Genomic DNA, 15,594 nt, shown 5'->3' with positions numbered 1-15,594 from the left:
GATAACCAGTCTGTGGCTCTTCTGTCAACAGTAATATGTAGTCAGCAACGTCAGCTGCTCTTTTTCTGTACATCTAGCTCTAGAGCAGCAAACGGCTTTGATAGTGTGCCAGGGAACTTTGAACTTGTCCAGGGAACAAATTCCACATTCCTTTGATGCTCACACTCAACTGTTTGCCTGTGAGAGAGAGCAATGTCTTCCTTGCACTCTGCCAGGCAGAGCAGGAAAAGCCATATTAATAGGGGAACTGGGAGCTGGGGAATCTCTGGGTAGAGCATTCTTGCCCCTGACAGCCTTACATGTGTTTTCTTGACCTGAGAATCAATAGAAAGGGGAATCTCTGTTGTTCAGTGCCCTACAAATTAAACGTCTGCCCGCTCTTTACACCTCCAGTCTTTGTGGTCCCGCATGTGGCAGAGGCCGGTGTTTGCTTTTCAGAGGGCAGAGGGGCTGCTGTTCAGTGAAGAGTGAGCTCTCCTGGGGGCCAGTGTCTCTCCCCTGTCTGCACAATGGAAGCACCTAGTGCAACCAAGAGTGGTAGGGCCAGGCACTTAGGGCTAGTTGTGGTTGAGAATAAAAAAAATTGGAAATAATTTCAAAGGTTATCGAAAGTTGCAAGAGTAAAAATTATATGTGAAACTCCTGTCCTCTACCCAGATGTGCCTGTTGACCGCCGCCCTATATAATGAGTCTTTCCTGTCCTCAAATGTGCTTGTTCACTCTCGCCACAGACTCCATAGCCTGTCCCTCAAGTACTTGAGCAGGTGTTTCCCCAAAATAGTCTCTGATAATCACAATACAGGTGCCAAATTGGGTACCTTTAATGCTGATGATGTATCTACCACGCATACCAGTAGGCCGTATGTTGTTCTTTGCCATGTTGGTCCCTTCGCAGGTCCAGAGTCAGCTGGGATCAGCTATTGTGTTGAGCTGTTGTGATCTGGACTAATCCCATAGTTTTGTCTCGTGACATTGGCATTATAGAAGATTGCAGTCCCCTTCAGATGGTGCTGTTCAGGGTTAGCTTATCTGATGTGCCTCCTGCTGAGGAGTTTGAATCCCAGGAAGACTGCGCCTGTGTCCCAGGCTCACCCAGGGCATCACATGGAAGGGGCACAATGTCACCTGCCCCCATTGCTTGTGATGCTCATTGTGAGCCCCTGGTCTGTAAGGAGGTGGGTGAACAGAACATTTTAAACTCTACTGATTTACCTACTGGCAGGAGTAAAGAGAGGACTGAAACCACCCAGCAGAAAGTAGTTATGACTCTCAGGACCCTGCTAGGGGAAGGAAGGCCCGCAAGGAACCTAGACAGCCAGGAGAGGTTCTCCTGAGGCTGAGGCGTCTGTGGAGTGGCTGCCGCAGGGACACTGGGGTGCCATCCCTGAGGAGAATGCTCCTGGACCCATACCAGAAGACAAGCCCCTCATCCAGCCATGGCAGCCCCTTTAGGGATGCCATTGTCAGCTGTGAAAAAGTGCTGTCTGCAGTCAGGTCAGTGTGACAAGAAGAGGTAGGGAAAAGTAATGGGACACCTAGTCAGTGCTGACCCCTGCTTTCTCAGGATAAAGTTAACTGTTTGTTCCTCCTGACTGAAAAACAATCTCTAGAGATAGAACTGGCTGCTGATAGACATACCCTCCCCAGATTTGGCAAATATTTCCAACTTTGGCCTGATTCATATTTGATCACCACAGAGTGGTAGGACATTGTTGTGCCACAGTGTAGGACTGTTGTAATCACAAGATGATGGGAGTGAAAGGGGTAAACTAAACTAAAAGGCTTCACTTCCAGTAATTTAGAAATAAAGGGACCAGACCCTCACTCAACCCTCTGCTTTAGCAGCCATGACAGGCTACAGAAAAGACACGTAGATCTCTGACACAAGGAAACTCCAGGTCCTCCCAGAGCCTAGGGCCAAAACTGCACACAAAGAACTCCAGACCCCCACCCCCAGCCTCCTAGATACTCGGTTCCTGGGAACTGTTTGGCCACAAAAGAAACTGGGGGGCATGGGGGGGACGACGACCAAAACCTCCCCTGTAGTCTCCAGGATACAGTTCTGAAAACTATTGGTGTCTATGAACAACAGGCCACCTGCAAGTAACAAGACAATGCCATAGAAACCACAGAATGTTCTTTCAGCACTGACCAATGAAAATTGGTACATAGGTATCTCATGCCAAAATATGACTGAGAAATGCTCCTAATTGTTCCCAAATGTCAACCAATCAGAAGCCAACCCGTACCTACTGATGTAATCCTGTAACTTTTGTATTTAAAACCTAGCAGTAGACAGGGAACTTCACTCCCTCTGGAGGCTGCTGCAACAGCTTTGCTAGATGGGGTCCCTGTTATGGTTGGATGAACAATTAAAACCTTGCTTTTTCAGTTTGGTGGATCTGTCTTCCTGGTGGTCTCTGGGGATCTTTGCAACTTGGGCACAACAGGGAGGTTCTCAGCTCCTTTGTGATCTTGTACGTGCTCTCTGTTGTTGATGGAAGCCTGTAATGTGCTGGCAGCACTAGTTTAAACAATCCACAACAGTGCTGTACAGCCATCATTTCATCATTCAGTGTCAGCTCCTCTTTGCATGTAAATGATTGTAGTAGTGTATCCTATGCCCAAAAAGGTCACATTGAGTTTTCAGAGATGTTTCCATTGCTTTTCAAAAAAGACTACCAATTTATGTTGTCACCAGCCAGGCATGAAAATCCCCATACCATGTTGACCCTCAGAGTATTGCTTGCCTTTACCTTCTGTTTTGGTAGGTGAAAATGTATCTGGCTGTTAGCCAGTCCTAGGATCTTTTAAAAGTGGTTAAGCGTTCCTACCTCCTGAATTTCCAGAGTTGCCCTTCACCTTATTTGACAAGGTTTGTTTTCTGTTGATCTTAGCGGTATTAGGTAACTTTTCGGTGAGACCTCTGTGGTTTGCCAATACTCCTAGTGGGTTGTGTTGATAATATTGTTTATGATCTAATAAAGTCACCTAAGATCAGAAAAGCAAAGCAGGGAGCCAGTAGCTCTTATCTCTACAAAGCTGAAATGGCAATCCTGCCTCCACGAATCCTCAGATACAATGCTCTCCACCAAACCTTAGACTGCAATCTCTGAGTTCCTGTCTCCACCTTAGATTCCTTTCTCTGCCCAGCCATATAACTCCTGTCTCCACCTTCCTACTGGTGGGATTAAAGGCATGTGTTCACCAGTGCTGAGATCACCTTTGTGTGAGCTGTTTCTTTTAGATTGAGTCAATTTTGTGTAGCCCAGGGTGGCCTTGAACTAACAGAGATCTACCTACCTCTGTCTCCCAAGTCCTGGGATTAAGGGTGTGTACCACCACCACCTGGCCTCTATGGCTGTGGCTAGCTTTGCATTTTGATCTCCAGTGGCTTCATTTACCACAGTGGGTGGTTGCTATGGAGGAGTACCTGTATCCATCATCCTTGCCAATATTGAAAACAATTGGTCTGTTCTCTGTGGCTTTCTGTTGTGGTTTCTTTGGGGGTCTCCCACCACTTTTAGAGGGGATTAGGGCTGTGCTAGCTGTGGGGAGGATGACTCATACAGACCCCACTATGAGTGTATCCAGTAAGGACAGAGGTGTGATGATTATAACACAGGAGAGGCATCCTCAGGATCTAACCCAATGGACACTCAAGGTCAGAGGCAAGTTGATATGGTACCATAGAGGATGTTTTTCAAACCTTGAGTAAGAAGTATGACCAAAGGGCTCAAGAGTTTCCTGACTTCTACTCCACTTAGGAATCACCAGAACATTGGGACTACAGGCTCCACTGCCTAGATCAGGGCTCAGTGACTGGCTGAGCAGCATTGCTGGTCCAGCCTGTAAACCTTGAGTGCAGCTGGAGATGGGTGGGCAGGACTTTCTCCTTCCTTGGCCCTGCAGTGAGCTCTGCTGAGCATAGTTGTCAAGCCCATCCCCTGAGGCTGCTGAGGGGATTGAGTCCCCTGTATGTGGTGATCTTTTAGGAGTCACAATGGGAAGTAGCCAGACCATGGAGAGGGTCATGCTGAGCTGGCTTGGTCCAGGAGCAGTTAAGGGAAAGTGGTTGGAGTTTGATGCTGGGCACCATTGATACTGAAGTTGTCTGGTCAAATGGTGAGTTGTTTCTGGTCCCTACTGGGAAGGACTCCATGGCAACCATGGTTGTTTCAGCGAGCATACTGAACGAGCTGATGCTGCCTACAGCCAAAGTCCACAGGCTGTAGGCCTGGCTGTTAAAAGTGGCAACCCCTTGTTTTTAATTAGTGTTTCAGTAGTAACTCTTTGAGGTAGCAGCTTGCATAAGGCCTGCCGCACCCCTCCTGCTGGTGATGGATATTACTGAGGCTTGCCTGAGTCAGCCCGAGTAGTCAGACCCTGATGCTCTGACACAAGAAGCCACGGTCTCCCTTCTACTGCTGTCTTTGAGCTGCCCTCTGGCAGGGAGAGGCTGCAGTTATTTATGTACAGTTAATGCCAGCTCCTCCTCCATCTCTCACTGTCTCCCTTTGTAGTTGGTTCCCAGCCACTGACGTGACCTGATCCAGAGGACAGGGACGCTGCAGGATGCAGTGAAGCTGACGAGAATTCATCTGTGGGCTTATTTCCCTCTGGTACAAATTGAGATCCAAGCATTGCTTTCCGTTTTCTCTGGCAAGCAGGCTGCTTACCCATCACCCAGTGGGGCCACCGGCACTGCAGTACCTGTCAGAGATGATGATAAACATCTAGGCCAAAGGTTTTTAAAAAATCTTTGCAGTGGAATGGGATGATCAATCAAAATGACAAGGTATTTTCAAGGAATAAAGAAAGCTGTGATATAGCTACCTAGTCTGTGCTCTGCCTGCCCCAACCCCTCCCCCTCACACACACACACACACACACACACACACACACACACACACACACACACACACACACACACACACACACACACACACCCTAGGGAAGACCTGCCCACCTTGAAAGGCTTAGGTCAGATTAGGCCAGAGTTCACAGCTCTCTCCTCACTCTCCCCATCCTTTCTCACACCATGAACTACTATTCCCATCCGTTTCTATGTCCGCCAGAATTCTCTAGGCCACTTTGTCGAGCAGCCTCCATTCTGTATATGGGACCACCCCCTGACTGCCTTGGAGAAACAGCAGCTGTGTGCCCCTCTGGAGGAATGTGCTCTTGGCAAGCACCGACCTGTAGGACAAGGGTGACCAGGGTACCTTCCTGTTTTTCTGACCCAAGTGGGCTTGTCATGGACAAGTCTTCATTTACCAGCTTTGCTTCCCTGGATTAAGTCACTCTCCAAACATTCCTTTGTGCGTATCTGATGTGTCACAGGTGGGTGTGGTGTCTGGTCACCTCAAAGGGTGTTCATGATGAGGGAAAATAACATTTCCAGAAGGATGTCAGCGTCATCTGGTTCTTTCCATGGCTCAGAGCCCTTTCCCATTCTGTCTGCTACATGCCGGCCAAAGATAACAACACCCCCACCCTCAGAACAGCCTGTCCTCAGCTCAGAACCCTGGTTCCAAAGAGCTGCTTAGGGTCTTTGTACCTGTAATGGATGAGAGACCACAACCCAAAAAAGGCCCAGCCTTGTCACCAGCATGCTTGCTTAAGTAAGCCCGCCTTTCTGCTCCAGTGAGGAAGATTAGAGAACGGACACAGGCATTGGTGGTAAACACGGAGGAGCCCTTCCAGCAACCCCTCCTCCTCTCTAGATCAGTTTGCTCACAGTTTTGCCTCTGGCGTCTGACATTTGCGTAGGTACATGGATAGGCAGGCAGTGTCAACGAGTAAGCCACAGGCCCACAGCTGGCTTCTGTGAAGCGGGCTCAGCGCACAGGTGATAGATAGGGCGTGTCGGGGAAGGGCAGAGGGAAGTAGTTTCCTCCGTAGATGGTGAGGGGCCACTGAGGGCTGTACACTATGAACCTCAGTGTCTTCCTCAGCGAGCTCCAGACCCACCGGTTCTGTCTAGTCTCCAACAGTGTCCTCTAAGCATGCCAGTGTCTGTGTTCACACATTTGCCTTATCCCAGCTGCTGCCTGAGGTCCTGCTGTGCCCTACTTCCCTGCCACAGGAAGCCTGACCTCACTCTGCAGCCCTCCTGAGCCTCGCTCCAGCCTCACTCACCTGCATCTAACTGGCTGTTGCAGGTGTCAATGTTGCCCAGACACCTCGGGCCAGGACTCGTCTCTGCACCTAGCTGAGACTGTCTAACACTGAAGGCTTGTCTAGGTGGCAGAGCCCTGCTCTTCCAGACTCCCCATACTCTGGCTTCTGAATTGAGCCCCTGGACACTGCAGTAAGAGCAAAGGAAGCATGTTCCCCTTTATTCCTTCTGGAAGAAAGTCACTGGGAGTAGCCAGTACCCATCCCATCCCAGGGTAGCCAAGCTTGGTTCTGGCCCCATGAGGCCTGGGCAGTGGTGAGAACAGTCCTAACCACCGTGAGGGCAGAGGTGTGGGCACTAGACTTTCCTCAGAGCTTCTCCAAGTAGGATCCAGGGACAAAGCCACGCTGTCCATTCCGTTCCACTGTCCACCAGCCATCCTCTCCTTCCAAGATGACCACCAGAATGTCTCCTGCAGCGATGTCCAGCTCATCGGAATTCTGAGCAACGAATGGCAAGTGCATGAGATTGGAGGGTCTCCTGGGTGGGCTCTAACCTGGCACCTCCCACCTTGGCGGTCCACGCATGGCAGTCTCCCAGGGTGAATAGTCTGCCGAGTCCTGCTCAGGCCTCTAGGGTAGTTCTTTGGAGATAGACAGGCTGTGGGGTTCCCCAAGAGACTTGGCCTTCTAACCAGCAACCCTCACTGCTCCAACCACTGCAGCATCTCAAAGGCATTTTGTCACACCCCAAGGGCAAGCTCTCTTAGACTTAACTACACAGCCATCTACTGTCACCCAAGTGACTACCCCATTACTCTACAGGCCTCAATCCCTGAATGTGACCTCAGTTAGTGCAGCCCACATCCAGCCTGCCTACACATGTGGGTCTATTCAGGGCCTGCCTTCCAGGTCTGCACCCCTCGCTTCAGCCCGGGCTCTCACTGGAATCCATCTCAGCTGCCGTTCTGCAACCACCCTGGTCACCTTTCTCCACGAATGTCAGTTCCAGGGCCTCATTTTGGCCATTTTGGGTCTCTGGTTGAGCTGTCAACCGTATGGACTCCACGTGTGCAGATTTGTGCAGCTCATGGCCCAACAGATGTTCCCTGAACTCTCCTAATCTCTGGTGCTGGAATAAGTGCTCACGCCCAAGCATGGGTTCCCTGGAGCTGGAAGGCAAAGGCCTCACCTGTGCCGTGTAGTCATAGAGTGCCCGGTAGTCCTGGGCGGATGCGTCATGGTTCCCCTGTGTTGCCTGCACGTCGATGGCTGCGTAGACCAACTCTTTCCTCTCGGGAGTGGGAGCCAGAGTGTCTGTGGAAACTGAGAACAAGATGGGGCTGGGATTAGCCCCTCTCTGAGGACAGTGGTCCCTGGAGACTGCTGGGGTGGGGCTTGATCCCGCTTCATCTCTGCTCGTGGACGTACACCTTTCCCTTTGGAACGCTAGTGCTCCATCTATGCTGGTGTGTAAGAGTTCTCTGGGGTCTTAGGTGGAAGACATGTCCCCTGCCCCATTATCCCCTCACCCCTCATTTACCAGCAGGTGATTGAGAAGCCATGGTCTTGGGACTTCCGTGTAGCAGCCCAGAGAACCTAGAGGAAGAGGGGAAGGCCTTGCGGCACCTCACAGGAAACAGAAGGACTAATTGGAATTCTCAGCATTCAGGAACCAGCCTGTCTCCATGGCAGCAGGCCTCCCCACAGGCCATTTCTGCAGTCCCTGCATCCTCTTCCCATACACTTCCGGTCATCTCAGCACCTGCAGCCAGCAGGAGAGACCCCCCACCCCCCACCCCTGAAGAGGAAAAAGCTGTCTCCCACACATTTTACCAGGCCCAGCCAGTTTGAGCCAAGCAAGTCTGCCTTTCCTTGGCCCATGGTGGCTAGACTGGGTTACTCGTGGGACACAGAACTAGGATCCTGGCACCTGGTGACAGCCAGGCCAGGGAGGTGGCCCTGTAAAAGCCTGGTGAGTTCTTCACATTTCTGGGCTTTGGGCCACTTTTAAACCACCTGGAGAGTGCCACCACTGCTGCCTGACAGTGAAGACACTACCCCGCCTCACAGTGAGCCCAAAGGGCCAAGGGAGCCAGCATAGTCACTGGTCAGTGATTGCAATGTGAGTGATTAGCACTTGGCTGCTCTTGGACTGAGGGCTCTCAGAGGGTAGATGGAATATCTCCTCGGAATACCCTGACCCTGGACAGACCTACAGGACTGCTCAGTCCTTCTGTGCCTCACCTCTTTATCACACCGCAGGATGGATGGACACTAGGACTGCCAGTTAGTGGGGTGACTTCCCGGTCATAGTAGTTCTGATACGGCACCGGAGCTGTAGAGAGAAAATGCGGAGGCCTAGAGCAACGAGGCCAGCCGGACTGTACCTGGCCCCCTTGCCTCTTATGGCTCTGGACCAGAATATTTTTTTGTTTTGATGTTTTTGAGACAGGGTCCTTCTATGTAACCCTGGCTGTCCTGGAAGACTAGGCAAACCAGGCTGACCTCAAATTCACAGAGATTCTCCTGCCTCTGCCTCCCAAGCGTTGGGATTAAAGGCATATTTCACTATGCTAGGCTTTTGATTTTAAAGATTTTGGTTAATTTTAATTGTGTGTAGATGGGTATGCATTCATGTGGATTCCCTGGAGCTGCAGTTGCAGGCAGTTGTGAGCTGCCTGATTTGGGTGCTGGGAACTGAATGGGTCCCCTGCAAAAGCAGCAGACACTCATAACCTCTGAGCCATCTCTCCAGCCCAGAATTCTGGATTCGTGATTTTGTACAGTAATACAGGTCAGGAGGTTGGTGCAGACCACTCTGCTGCGGTCTCCTTAAAATTTCCCATCCTCCTCTCTTGCTCCTGAGGACACTAGTGCATTCAGCTCCATTCCTTTTAAACCTTAAGGGAAACAAGCCAAGCACCTAGTCCCAGAGTGTACTGTCCTCCAGCCTCCGTGTGGCCAACTCCACCCAATAGAGAAGTGTGAGGCAGCCAGGCCTGACTCTGGGAGCTAAGCTGCCCTCGGGCTGCTCTTACCTGGGGGCTCTCTGCCAGTGCTCTTGGACTGGATGAAGCCATTGATGTCGCTGTCCACATTACAGCCTTCAAGTGTCAGCCGTACCTCTTCATAGAGCTGTGGGTAGGGAATGAACAAAGGCTGTGCCCAGGCCTCACCCCAGTATCTGCCCTTGCCGTAGTCACTCTGATACCTAGCCTTGTTACATAGTTCAGGCTCAGTGCTGGGATGTCAGATCTGCCAGAGCTATTGGAGACCTGGCTGATGTTCCAAAGTTTCCTGAACACCTGAGCTCAGAGCCCCAGGGAGAGGCCCGGCTCACTCCTATCCTCTGAGGCCCATGGTGTAACCTATTTTAAGATGGAGGATCTCACGAAAAAGGAAGTCACTCTGTAGCTGGGCTGTGGGTCTGAGAGTATCAGCCCACACCCGTTGCTGCCACTAGGACGCCACCAAGGATCAGGTAGCTCATGGGCAGGATTGGTCAGAGCTGTCCAGGTCCCTGGTGGAGGTGGCAGCCCCCTGACCTGGGGGAGGATGTACTCTGGCCAGCCCTGAGTGTTGGGCTCTGTGAGGTGACAGCGACCCTGAGAGAGCCTAGGCCAGGTTCCTACCAGTCCAGGCCTCAGCAAGTCTCTGCTGTGCTGGGGAGAGTGGGTGGACACAGCCCTGAAGGGGAAGGTGCCCTGAGGGAAGGGAGAAGACAGCTGCAGGGAACCGCAGGAGTCCTGTGTGAGACTAGGGAACTTGTCAGAGGTCTGGGGAGATGCTGGTGGGCCCCAGAGGGCCCTCCTCGCCACACTGCCCCCCTCGCCACGCTGCCCCCTCGCCACGCTGCCCCCCTTGCCACGCTGCCCCCCTCGCCACGCTGCCCCCCTCCCGGCTCAAACCTCATCATCCTTGACACACTGCATGGAGAGCTGGTTGCAGTGCACCCACAGGGCGTTGCGGAGGATGGTCAGTCGGTCAAACTCCTGCAGCTGGAAGGCCTGTGGGAGAAGAAGGGATTGGGGGCCAGCCCCACCACAGCTCAGCTAGACTAGCGCAGACCACTCTGCTGCGGTCAAGTCTAGCAAAGACAGCCTAGGAGGGAGGGTGGGGGTCCTAGTGAGAGGCACAGGACCCTCCTGGTTCTGTTCATCGGTAGGACGCAGGGTGGGCTTTGAACTCAGTGTAGGCTTATGAAGAATAAATCCCTGCAGGAAAGGGTTCCAGGGCACACGCCAGACAGTGTTGGGGACAGACCTCAGGCACCAGCCGCCAGGTGACTTACAAGCAGAATGAAGGAGTACCATCCCCCAGCCCCAGCTGCCCTCAGAGGGGGACATACATGGAGGAGCAGGCTGCTTGCCTGGGCCACTTGCCTCACAGGTGGTCCGGTGTTCCTGTTCCCATTCAGTCCTCGCTCTCTCCAGCTGTTCAATATTCTGCCTGTATACTCGCTCTGCAGGCACAGGGGACCCTTAGGCAGGCCTGGAAGCCTGGACTGCCCCTGAAGGTTCCATGACAGGCTCTCTTCTCTCCTTCACTCCTGCAGAGACCCACCCAACACAACCTCCTCCAAGCCCTGGCAGCCCCCTCCCCAAGGGGCCTGGCTCACTGCTGGTCAACACACACAGCTGCCACACTGCCCGGCGACTCCCCACTGTCCACTATGAGTGCCAAGGGCTGGAGCAGAAGTTCTGCACACACAGTTCTGTCCATCCTCTGTCCCATCCCCTCACTTTACAGATGGTAAACTGAGGCTCAAGGAGCACCTCTGCAAGCTGTTGTACCACAGCAAGCTAGAGTCACGATGTGGTCATCTGGCACCTGCTGAGGGAGCAGCGGGTGTTGGGGAGGCTAACAGAAGCAAGGGTCTGTCCCTGTCACGGGAAGACGACTGCACACTGCGTGTGAGATGAGGGGTGTGGCCCTGTGCATCTCAGGCTCGGAAACCAAATGGCTTGGGTTCAAATGCTGACCACCACTTTGTGGCTCCGTTTCCTTATGTTAAGAGAAAACGGTCATCATGACTGCATACAATGGCTGAGGAAGAAACATGCAGAGTGACGAGGAAAGCTCTGTACTCTGGAGAGCACACCTGGAGTGGCCCACAGGGGACATTGCTGGCACATGGGAGGGCACCAGCTGAGGGAAGAGGAGTGGCCAGGGCCTCATACCTGCCTCTGTAGCAGACTCCTTGCACTGCTTGGCTTTATTCTGGCTCTGAGGAGACAGGAGAATGGCATTGAGTCCCAGACCAGGAATCCTGTCCCTGAAGCTACCTACACAGAAGTGACTGACACCCTCCCTGGCCACTCTAGGGACATCAAAGTGTGAGTGGGTGAATTCTACTGTTCACCAGCAGCCTTGCTGCAGAGGGGACCAGGCTGGTTCCATGAAAGGAAAATAAAAGCAGAAACTGTGCCACCAGCAAACTGGAAAATTGTAGATGCCAAGGCCCACGTGGCCTCCGCTGCATTGCTGCTCAGAACCCGGGCTCTGGCCAACTGGGATTCAACAACCCCCTGCTCTCTCTGGTACTCGGCTTTCTGGGCTGTGCAACAGGGGTTAAGGGTCCCAGTAGCTCAGTCACCCCAACCCTGTCTGGACGTTGCCTATGCCTCAGAGGGCCTGTGCTCAAGAATGGTCCTGGAGGACCCATCGCACAGAGTGGACACTGAGAACTTAGTAAGCAGCTAGCATGCCCTGATATGCAACTTCAGCCCAGGGGTGGCAGCCCTTTCCTGCCTACCGACTACCCGCTTTGGGTGTTATGACATCCATGACCCTCCCGTCCCTCAGTACCCTACATACCTTTTCTACTTGCTTCTGATGGCCGTTGGCACTCACACGCTCAAAGGCCTGTTCAGCATCATCTGCATCCCGGCACTTCTGGTCATATGCCTTCTTTGACTGAAGTTGCAGAGAGAGATGTCTGGGAGCTGTGTTCCCTGTATGGAGCCTCAGGATGAGGCTCCCTAAGCCTAGACTCCCTCCCTGGGAGGGGCTCTGGTAGAATAGGCATCCTTCCCGGGGATAGAAATGTGAAGGCTGAAGCCTGTTTCCATGGAGACTTCAGGCCCTGCCTTCCAAGCCTTGCCTTCTAGACCCTTACACCTTCTGCCCTCTCAAATGTCCCTCCTCCCTGCTACTTCTGGACTCCTGGGCTGACAATGTGGGTCACACTCATGGACGACTATGTGTGTGACTGCCCCTCTGTCTTTCATGCAAGACCCTGAACGACTTGGGCATCCAGCACATCCCCCAGCAGGCCGGTACACATGGTGGGCCAAGGTCTCAGACAAGTCTGTCCCAGAGCCCTCCCATTTACCTCCATGGTCTTCTTGTAGAGTGACAGCTTGCTCTTCTGGACACGGTCCATGACAGCCTCATACTGCAGGAGACATGAGGCTCTGAGCTGGGGCCTCTGGCCTCAAGACGCTCCCCTAGGCCAAGAGGATGGTTGTCCTTGTCCCTGGGACATAACACCCCTCCAAGCTTGTGTACATGTGTGCATGTGTACATGTGTGCCCATGTTCACTCTCTCCTAGAGTTATCTCCTTCAGAATAATACCACTTAGGTGTGGAATTGCACACCTTTAATCCCAGCATTTGGGAGGCTGAGGCAGGAGGATCTGTATGAGTGTGAGGTTAGCCTGGTTTATATAGCAAACTCCAGGCCAGTCAAGGTTATATAGTGAGACCCTGTCTCAAACAAAAACACAATACACTCAGAATGACAGAGAAGCTTAGGCTGTGGATATGCCTACTCTTTCCTTACTGTGACCCTCAGCCAGAGAGAGCATCCTCACCTACACACATACTCACATGAGTCCTGAGTCTTTCATTCACAAGCCACCACTTGCTCACCCTGGCTACACACTAGTGTACACATGCATACCTAGGCTATATTCAGCCACCATCTTCCAACTGCTCGCATGGCACACAGCCCATCTCTACACACCACAGGCCACACAGGCATACACCACACACTCCAGTCCACCCGTCCATGGCCCCCGGCTGAACATCCCACACACTCCAGTATCCACCCATCCATGGCCCCCGGCTGAACATCCCACACACTCCAGTCCACCCGTCCATGGCCCCCGGCTGAACATCCCACACACTCCAGTATCCACCCATCCATGGCCCCCGGCTGAACATCCCACACACTCCAGTATCCACCCGTCCTTGGCCATAGGCTGAACATCCCACACACTCCAGTATCCACCCATCCATGGCCATAGGCTGAACATCCATGTATGCAGTACACATATAGTCATGCCACAGCACAGCATTCACCCTGGTCTTCTTGGATGGACTGGAACAGCCAGAACTGAGCCTGAAAGTCAGGAAAATTAGAAGTAAAATGCCTCTGGCTATACGATTGGTGCCAGTTTGTGCCCTGGGGTGCCGAGGAGGCTCTGGCAAGCCACTGGGTTATAGAAGGAACAGCAGTCACAGGAACCTGCCTATGCACCTGACCAGCCAAGGACACCGTGTGTGTCTTCCCAGTCAGGCTCACCACCACATCACAGCTCTGATGGCAGGGCCTGACCTCTCTGGGGAAGGCACTGTTCTGACCACAAAGCTCACAGTAGCCCAGCCAGGTCTTGCTGTCACAGCAGGTTTTCCGCGTGCTCTGTGACAAGCCTCTAGTCAGGGGGCCCACCTGTTCAAACACTCAAGTCAAGGCCGTTTCTGGAGATGGCTCTGGGGACTCATGTGCTTGGGAAAGCCAGCTGAGATTTCCTGTAAGCTTGAGGCTGTCTAGATGGGCAAACCAAGTGTAGTAGTTTGAATATAATTGGTCCCCATGACACTATTAGGAGGTGTGGCCTTGCTGGAGTGGGTATGGGCTCCTTGGAGGTAGCGTGCCACTGTGGGGTGGGCTTTGAAGTTTCCTGTGTTCAGGATACAACTTCCTGTGATCTGCATATCAAGGTCTAGCCAGTACCACATCTTCACGCCGCCATGCTTCCCACCATGATAACGGACAGAACATCCCAAACTGTAAGCGAGTCACCCAATCAAATGTTTCCTTTGTAAGAGTTGCTGTGCTCATGATGTCTCTCCACAGCAATAGAAACCCTAAGACACAGGGTATACAATGGACCAAGTTTCTGCCTTAGGGCCCTGTTTGTGAAGGGTCAAGTTCTCAAGGCAAGGGATGTCAGTAAGAGTATCTTGTACAAGAGAGAAACAGAGGCACAGGAAGGGGAAGGACCTTTCCTGGATCTCCAGATTCTGCTTGGTCCCAGCTCTGGGATGTAGCCGCTTACCCTCCGGGTGGGCCAGGTGCTCAGTCAATTAGAGTCACAGGCTTTGGAGAGTTGTTCCCTACCCCAGCCTTGACGCCTCCCTGCAAAGCAACCCCAAACCTGCTCATGCTGCCAGTGCTGAGGCCTCCCTCCCTTCCAGTGTAGCCGCTCCTTGTGGGGCACATGGAGGAGAAAAAAGTGCCTTCAAATGCTTGGCTGAGCCTGAAGCCTGTGCTGCACCCCTAAACATGTCTTCCCCCTCCCTGTTGAGCCGCCCTGTAGAGTACTGGCCCCAAGTCCGCCTGTCTTTGGAACCAATAGCACTAATCCTCAAGTCTAGGACCAACTTCCAGGGGCCGCTCAACTCAAGCTGGCTCCTCTAGACACCTGACACTGTCCCTGACCCTCTGCAGTCTAGGAAGTAGGAGAGTCAAGCCCCACATCTTTCCCTCTTCCTGGCATGGCAGCCTCCATGGGGCATTCTGTCCCAGAGCTAACCCTTTATATACACCTCATTGTCAACCTTACATCCCTAGGATGACAGAGACCTTCAACTGAGGAATTGCTTCCATTGGACTGACCCGTGGGCGTGTCTGTGGGCCATTTTCTTGACTGTTAATAGGAGGGCCCAGCCCACTGTGGGCGGTCCTATCCCTAGGCAGGTGGGCCTGGGCTGGGTAAGAAATGTTATCTGAACTTGAGCCTGTGAGCAAAGCCAGTAAACATTCCTTGTGATCCCTGCTTCAGTCCCTGCCCTAGTGGCCCTCAGTGATGGACTGTGACATGGGAAGTATATGCCAAATAAACCTTTCTTCCCAAGCCAATGTTTTACCACAGCACAGGATAACAAACTGGAGCACACGCCTTCTCCCTTTCATCAAGCCATACTTCCCAATGGCCCCAGACGGGGGTGACCTCAGCCACCATCGCCTCCGTGGTCCCCTGTCCTCCCTCCTTTGGCCTCCCATCCCTCCTTACCTTCTTCCGCTGCTCTTTCTGCCTCTCACGGAACTCCTCCAGGCTCCGCAGCTCCTCACGAAGGGCCAGGGCCAGCTGGATGTGTGCGCTACCCACGTTCTCGGTCTCTAGGGTGACAGTGTGGCCTCTGCCTGGACCAGTCTGGACCCTCACACCCCACCCCCCACCCACCCCTCACATCTTCCATATAAAGCTGGACCACAGCCCAAGCACATGCCCCAGTCACCCC

The 15,594-nt window shown here is 52.8% G+C and overlaps 1 protein-coding gene across 2 annotated transcripts in view; it reads right to left on the bottom strand.

The window, feature by feature from the left end:
- Positions 1-6,314: 6,314 nt before the first annotated feature.
- The window catches only part of Pstpip1 (proline-serine-threonine phosphatase interacting protein 1), a 41,605-nt gene continuing 32,325 nt past the window's right edge, over positions 6,315-15,594 (bottom strand). Inside the window, exons 5-15 of one of the 2 annotated variants that reach the window (XM_021226847.2) lie at positions 15,366-15,472; positions 12,458-12,520; positions 11,941-12,039; positions 11,304-11,349; positions 10,506-10,585; positions 10,032-10,130; positions 9,162-9,258; positions 8,368-8,458; positions 7,664-7,749; positions 7,313-7,446; positions 6,315-6,621 (exon numbers count right to left, since the gene is read on the bottom strand). In XM_021226847.2, the coding sequence (XP_021082506.1) occupies positions 6,490-6,621; positions 7,313-7,446; positions 7,664-7,749; positions 8,368-8,458; positions 9,162-9,258; positions 10,032-10,130; positions 10,506-10,585; positions 11,304-11,349; positions 11,941-12,039; positions 12,458-12,520; positions 15,366-15,472 (1,034 nt within the window). In that variant the 3' untranslated portion in view covers positions 6,315-6,489. The remainder of the gene's footprint in view (positions 6,622-7,312; positions 7,447-7,663; positions 7,750-8,367; positions 8,459-9,161; positions 9,259-10,031; positions 10,131-10,505; positions 10,586-11,303; positions 11,350-11,940; positions 12,040-12,457; positions 12,521-15,365; positions 15,473-15,594) is intronic. The other variant, XM_005069570.4, reaches the window with a different exon arrangement.

This window comes from Mesocricetus auratus, unplaced genomic scaffold (assembly GCF_017639785.1).
Source record: "Mesocricetus auratus isolate SY011 unplaced genomic scaffold, BCM_Maur_2.0 Super-Scaffold_100022, whole genome shotgun sequence".
Lineage (NCBI taxonomy): Eukaryota > Metazoa > Chordata > Mammalia > Rodentia > Cricetidae > Mesocricetus > Mesocricetus auratus.
The sequence above is the reverse complement of the archived record's forward strand: the minus strand, read 5'-3'. Positions and strand labels throughout refer to the sequence as shown.